Below are 7,118 nucleotides of genomic sequence, written 5' to 3' on the forward strand. Positions count from 1 at the left end.
TAAATGTATAACAGCAAAAAGTCAGCAGCAATAAAAATAATAAGCATTTATTTAAAAAAAATAGAATGCAAGTAGAAGCTAAAAGTGTTGGGAAATAAGGATGAGGGGAAATGGAAAAAAAATTGACATCGTTTCCCCTCATTTTTCAAGTTTTTTTTCCAAACTGAAAAAAAAAAGTAGAAAATAAAGTTGCTTACTTGTTTGATGATTTGATCAACTTTGAATCCTTAAAAAATTCTTTTCTCAAATCATCTTCTTGCTATTCGATGCTTCACTAGGTGAAATGGGCGAATAAGGGCCAAAAATGACCAAAAGTTGAAATTTCACTTAAAAAATGTGCCTGTTATGTTCAGGCACCAAAAGAGTCCAAGCAGAGGACTCATGATTCCAAGCCTAAGACTCAGCAAGTCTTGGAGCAGGACTCCGCCGAGTACACTCCAAGACTCGGCCAGACTCAAGTCTGGTTGACTCAGCAAAGCCAACTCAGGGATTCGCAAGTTTGGTGAGTCATGTAGAGTACTCGTAGAATCCCGAAACTATGGCTTTAACCGTAAAACAATGTGCTTAAACAACAATGGTTCAGCTAAAAGATCCCAATTACCAGATAAAAAACAAGTTAGACAATCCTATGAACAATGATGCATAACACTTCTCTCTGGATGTAAAACTGAATTTACTTTTACCGTTGCATAACCAGTTATCATCTGATATCACTTATAGTTCGAACTAGTTCTGTTTCCTAAAGTGCCATTTAGTTGGCTAAGTTTCGAACATAGTTAAGTAAAGACGTCGAATAGCATATGTGGATGCAGACAAAGTTTTGAAATAGATTACAGGAGTGTAAAATAAGAGCAATATTGCATTTAATTACAATCACTGAGAGATATGGGTACAGGTAAAGGGAGTCCTTGTCTCTTGACCTGAGTTTTCTGGTGGCAATGGTTTGGATCAATGAACAACAAAACAAATATAAATTTGGAGCTTCAGTTAACTGCCAATTTGATGACCGATTGCCGTAACCATTTCTGATTTTAATTTATATTAATTATAACATAAATCCTAGACAACTAAACCAAAAATTCCACCTTCATGACCTAATAAATGCTAAGATTTCATATAGGAATCAAATGGAACAATCGGCAAAGGCAAGATATAATTCCTGTTCTATCGAACATGATACAATACTCACGGCGTAGGTGAATTAACAAGGTAGGATTTACTCCTGAGCTTAGTCGTAAGGTTGAAATACCGCATTACAATATTGAACAGCATATGTAAATTTCCTTAAAGGCTTCCACAACGATGATCTCATATGTCAAAATTGCGTCTTGCTTGGCTGTGTACTAAAACACAACCTTAGCTTTTAACCTTTTATTTGACTGCTTGATTATTAAAGAAAGTGCCTGCACATGTTATCCTTGATGTTTTTCCAGGCAGTTACTTGTTAAAGCACGTTCAAAACATACTCTAAAACATTCCTCCTACTTAAATTTTATCATCTCTCTCTCTCTCAACCTTTCATATTATTACCCTGTATTTACAAGGACGGTGACACAAAAAGAAAACAGAAATTTTGAAAAAATAAAATAAAATAAAATTATAAAATAGAAAACAAAACATTTTGTATTCACTATCGTCTGAAAGGTAACTCGACCAAGTGTGTTGTTCTTTGACTGAACATTAAAGAGAAAAATGATAAATACCCTTGCAAAATGTTCTAAATAAATAAAAGAGAGAAGAGAGGATAAAAATTAACCTTAACTGACGAGAGGAAGAGGTGCCATCGGCATGAGAAAGACTCCATTTGAGAAGACCATCCCAACTAGGCCCGTCAGATCCTTGCATTCTTTCTCTCAGTCTGTCAAAATTCCAATTGATTCGATTCGAACTCGCGTCCTTTTTCTCTGAGATAAACGCTCCCACCGGTTTTACAGTATTGTGTTTATATAAGCAACAATTTGCAAAAGCATAATAGATGGCGGTCAATTTTTTTTATCTTCCTGCTTTTATTTTGGAGGGAGGAAGTTTCTAGTGAACATACAACATTTATATTTTGGACTCTACGGTTCTCTCGAGTGTTCTACTCGTCATTTGATTAACTTTCATGTTTATTTTATTTTTAGTGAGTTGATTAAGTTTGATAAGTATATGGTTCTGAGATCATAAGGAATGAAGTCAGAATGGTGTTTTAGTCAAATTTGACAAAATGAAGACCTCAATTTTTGGCTCTTAGTTGAAGAAGTTTTAGCCTAAAGGCTCATGCTTCCAATAGCTACATGAGTTTGTGAATGATTATAAAATCCTCTACCACAAAAAAAATAAAATGCTAGAAGACTTTATATTTTTTTTATTAGTATAGTGTGTAATTTGAAATAGATGGAGTAGTTATATTGATGCAAATTAGACCTTTGTCCTCTACAAACGAATCTCCATAACGCTACTCATCCCTTGTGTAAGAACCTCGTAGCACACTCTACTATTAAAAATTAAACAAACAAGTAAATATTTTAATCAAAACGGTATATTGAAAAAGAATCCATGGTTATTATCTTTAAAATCTTTTAAATACATAAGGAAAACTATACTGGAACAACAACAACACAAAAAGAACATTCTTTGATATTAAAAAACACCAAATTATGTAGCATCTGTACCCAAGAAAACGCTTTATTCTACCTTTGTATCTCTCCCTCCCAAAAAGAGCCAAAAACTCTCCTCGAAAAAGACAAAGCAACCCAAAATAGGACTATCCTAACTAATAGTTACCACGAAAGACAACACAAATGCACAACTAAAAAGGAAATAAACTGAAGAAAAGTTGGAGCCCCATAATTAATTTGTCGTTACAAAATGTTCCATGTCTACGAAAGATTGCATTGTTACATTATATTCCATGTCCTTAAACGGTTTGAACCACTTGTTCAGAAGAGTCTAATTTTGTAAATTTTATGAGATCTTCTTTGATGATCCAAGTGTTGTTGGAATCAAGTGAACCCACCCATTTTACTAAAGACATTTTGTAGTTCTTAGATCTTGCGACAGTAATCTTAGTATCTATTGTCTTTTCAATTTGTTCTCTTTTTCATTGTGGCAGTGCACTGATAAAGTCTTTCAACACATTTTCATCAGGAATTGGTTCAAAACCAAAATGGTAGGGATAAATGTCCGCAACATTCTAAACTAAACTAATATCTTAATCTCCAGGCAAATCCAATAAATAGGTGTTATCACTTATTTTATCTAGTATTGTGTGTTGGCATTTGATCATTTGATCTTAACCGGTAATTGTTTGTTTGTTTGATGCAACCAGTACATGTTTGATTATATTGTTTGTAAAGCAGAAAATCGCGATCAAACCCTAGTTGCTCTCCCCTCTTTCAACTCCAAGGAGAGAGAAGGGAGATTCACTAGGGTTGATGGTTTTCACTTAGGGGAGAGACTTTACATTCAAAAGAGGGGTTGAAACCCACAAGATCCAATCCCATGCAATGCAAGATTGGATGCTAAATGAGTTTCAAGGGTTATGACAGCAAGGCTACCCTCTTTTGTAAAGAATGTTGATAGAAGAATTAAGCTAGGAATGCATAGAAAGTGAGAAAGATTCGCTTATAAACTGAGATAGGAATACAGTATGAAGCTGCGGACCTGGAATTAGCAGTAAAATGTCGATACGGCGCTGTCCTGTAAATTTGAGCGAAAGTTGTCAGGACGATGGCGCCCGACGCCACGGTCCTCCGAAAAATCCGCGAAACGAAGGGGGATCTGTTCGTCTCTGCACAAGGATTCCAGATCTTCAATTTCAGCCGCGTACCTGCAACCTACACACAGAAAAGCAAAGACGATTGGGGGGTTAGGGATTAGGGGTTTGCCTTTAGGTCAAACCCCGGTTTTGGAATTAACCAAGAAATGAGCAATGTTGTAAATGTAAATGTCTGTAATGTAAAACAAGTACTAATACCTTGTTGTAAGGATGTTTGTATCCTTATGTGCGAAGGTATAGATGTTGTATGTTGTATGTTGTAGTAGTATGTTGTAAGTGATCTCCTCTTCAATGGTTGAATCCTTGTCTTGAATGCAACACTTAGCCTTGAATGGAGACTTGAAATGATCAATTGCTTGAAGGAATGCTTGAATGCTTGAATGCTTGAGTATAGTTTCCACGCTTTTTCCATCATATCGAATGAAAGAGGAAAATGTAGTTTATATACTTGTCAATTAGGGCTGATAGACTGATTTTCCCGACCTTAGGCCGACCAGGAAAGATAATTTTCCAATTTGCAAACATAAAGACTCGAAGTCCAAAAGAGACCGGGCCCAAAATAGGACCCAGGGACCAGGGCGCTGGGCGCTCTGGTCCCACCTCCCGGGACAGCAGGGTGCAAAGGAGGTTCAGGCCAGGGTGCAAGAAAATGTAGTTTTCAGTGTCATAATCAGGTTTCGAGGTCTCCATTCAGGTTGCGTGTTGCGTCGCCATCGTGAAGACCCAAATGCGGTCGAAATTGCAAGTGTCGCAATTTTAGGACGCTACATTGTTGTATGATGACTATGTTGTATGGTGTCATTGATGGCAACTATGTTTTTACTTACAGTCATCTAAGTCCTATAGGTCAACCGGCAAGGCTTAACCGGTAAGCAGAGACAGTTTTATTAGAACTGGTATTTAGGACTTTAATCGCTAAAAGATAGACAGAGCAATATTCTGACAATCGGTACATGAAATCTATGAGGAATGAGATGATGTGGTTTGACAGCAACAATGAAGGTTGGTAGATGAGGTTATGTTTGTGACCACATGTGCAAATTCGATCAAATGAATGAGATCTGATTGACAGAGCAGGTATTCTGACTGAGACTTAACTGGTAATATGAAAATCACTTAGATCGGTAAAACGACACAGAATTGGATTTGTTATGTCGATGGTCGACATAACTAAAGCGTACAATGCAAGATTGTCTAGATGCATTGAACCTAGGGAATTGTAACAAGGTTCGAGATGAACTAATGATGATTTTAAATGTGTGACAAGGTATAAAAGGATATATGAGTATGAGCTTGAAAGTGTGAAAGATCATTAGCGAATTTTGTATTTTTGATAATGTGGTGATCAGAGGAGTTGAGAGATGAGGTATATGTGATGTTATAATATTCTGAAGTGGATCTTATCAAACAGTAAAGGTATTATACTGAGATTATTTGTACTTGTTGTCTCCCTAACAGTTGCAGCAAGAAAACCCTCTTACAAGGTCACTCCTAACAGGGTGCAGTCGGATCCTAACAGGTCTGATCATTAAATCCTCTAACCAGGTGACACATTATCTTATGTTTGCAAATCTCAGTAACTTGGGTAGCTCCTAACAGGGTTGGTCCTCACAGGCCTTTTTGTAAAGCTCTTAACCGGGATTAGACACTTCTAACAGAGTGTGCCCTTAACCAGGTGTTGTAGACCTTAACCGGTCAGATCTCTATACTTCAGATAGTGGATCTTTGTGGATGCCTACTCCCACCGTGGTTTTTCCCATTTGGGTTTTCCATGTATAAACTCTTGTATCATGTGGTTTGTGCTTTATGTGGTGATTGTATACGTGGTGTTATTTCTTATATGCCTATTAAGTTTTAAGTTGGTGAAATTGATAATCAGATTTGTATTGTTTTTACTTGCATTGATTCACCCCCCCCCTCTCTATATGCCTTATAAGTTCATCAATTGGTATTAGAGCCTAACTTCCTTAAGTCTTAACCGCTTGGAAGAGATCTCTAATCCTAAGGCAAATATGGGGGAAGGAATGAGTTACCGAGAGATGGCTAAAAAACTTGCAAAAATCAAGGAAGAACTAGAAACCCTAAGAGGCAAGTATAAGACATCACTAGCTAAAAGGAAAGAACTGACCGAACAATTGTTGGAGATCAATGAAAGCATATCTTTTGATGAAGAAAATATAGATGCATTGGTTGAGGAAGTGGAGAAACTAAATGATGAGAAACTTAACCTGAGGAGAGAGCTTGAAGCCCTTACAATCCTATGAGTCAATAAATTGAAGCTAGGAGGGCAGCTAAAGACAGGATCAAAGAGAAAGATCGTGAGATCTTTAAGATAAATTAGGAGAATAGCACTATTTATGCAAACTGGCATGATGAGAAAGAAGAGAAAGAAGAAATCAAAACAGATCTTGATATGGCAATGTCTCTTAGAGAGACTCTTATGAAGCAAAATGAAGATCTTACTAAAGAGCTTACAGAAGCTAATGAGAAGCTTGAAAAATTCAACAAGAGTTCTACCATGCTGGATGAACAGATCCAATCTTAGAGGATGAAAGGTGATACATCTGGGTTAGGATACGATACATTTGAGGAAGGAGAACCTTCTGGTACCAAGAGCAACATGCATGAAGGTAAAACAGCTCCTAAGGCTCAAAAGCCTACCGATAAGAAAGCTTATAAACTTGTTTGTTTTAATTGTCATGAACCAGGACATACTGCTAATGTTTGTAGAAGCGGATTTGATGCTAATACTGGTTATAGACCTAATACTAGATATGGGCCTAGAAAATTTGAAGGTTACTGTTATACATGCAACATGTATGGGCATAGATCTATTGAATGCAGGTATGGAGCTAATTATCCAACACCTCATATGAATCCAAGAACTGTTGATGATTGGAGAATGAATTTCAATGACCGAAGAAACACAAATTGGCAAAGACCCCATGTTAATCGGTCTAGTCCTTATGAGATGGAGAAAAGAATTAATGTGATTTGTGCAATCCGCAACAACTTTGGACACGTGGCAATGAACCGTCGAAGAAGGACAGGTAGAGGCAATGCAGGACCGTGGAAAGCATTTGGAATGGCATGTTATCATTTTAACAAACCGAGACACATTGCTAAGTTTTGCAGGACACAGAAGAACCAACTAATGAATCATTCTGCAGACCAAAAAGGAAAGCAGAAAGTTGATATTGAAGAAACTAGAGCTGAGATGAATAGAACCTAGAAGAAGAAGAGTGATGACAAACCAGCTGAGGAACCAAATTCTTCACCTAGTGTGGAGAATCCATCACCGGCAAACTAAGTTGTTTCTACAACTTGGGGTGAGCTTATTGTCAAATCTTGAGATGAA

General features: G+C 37.0%; 1 protein-coding gene across 2 annotated transcripts in view; it reads right to left on the reverse strand.

The window, feature by feature from the left end:
* LOC131028563 (uncharacterized) overlaps positions 1-2,000 on the reverse strand; it is a 58,971-nt gene extending 56,971 nt beyond the window's left edge. The window contains exon 1 of one of the 2 annotated variants that reach the window (XM_057958869.2): positions 1,757-2,000. In XM_057958869.2, the coding sequence (XP_057814852.2) occupies positions 1,757-1,845 (89 nt within the window). In that variant the 5' untranslated portion in view covers positions 1,846-2,000. The remainder of the gene's footprint in view (positions 1-1,756) is intronic. The other variant, XM_057958868.2, reaches the window with a different exon arrangement.
* Positions 2,001-7,118: the final 5,118 nt, after the last annotated feature.

Source organism: Cryptomeria japonica, chromosome 8 (assembly GCF_030272615.1).
Source record: "Cryptomeria japonica chromosome 8, Sugi_1.0, whole genome shotgun sequence".
NCBI classification, from domain to species: Eukaryota; Viridiplantae; Streptophyta; class Pinopsida; order Cupressales; family Cupressaceae; genus Cryptomeria; species Cryptomeria japonica.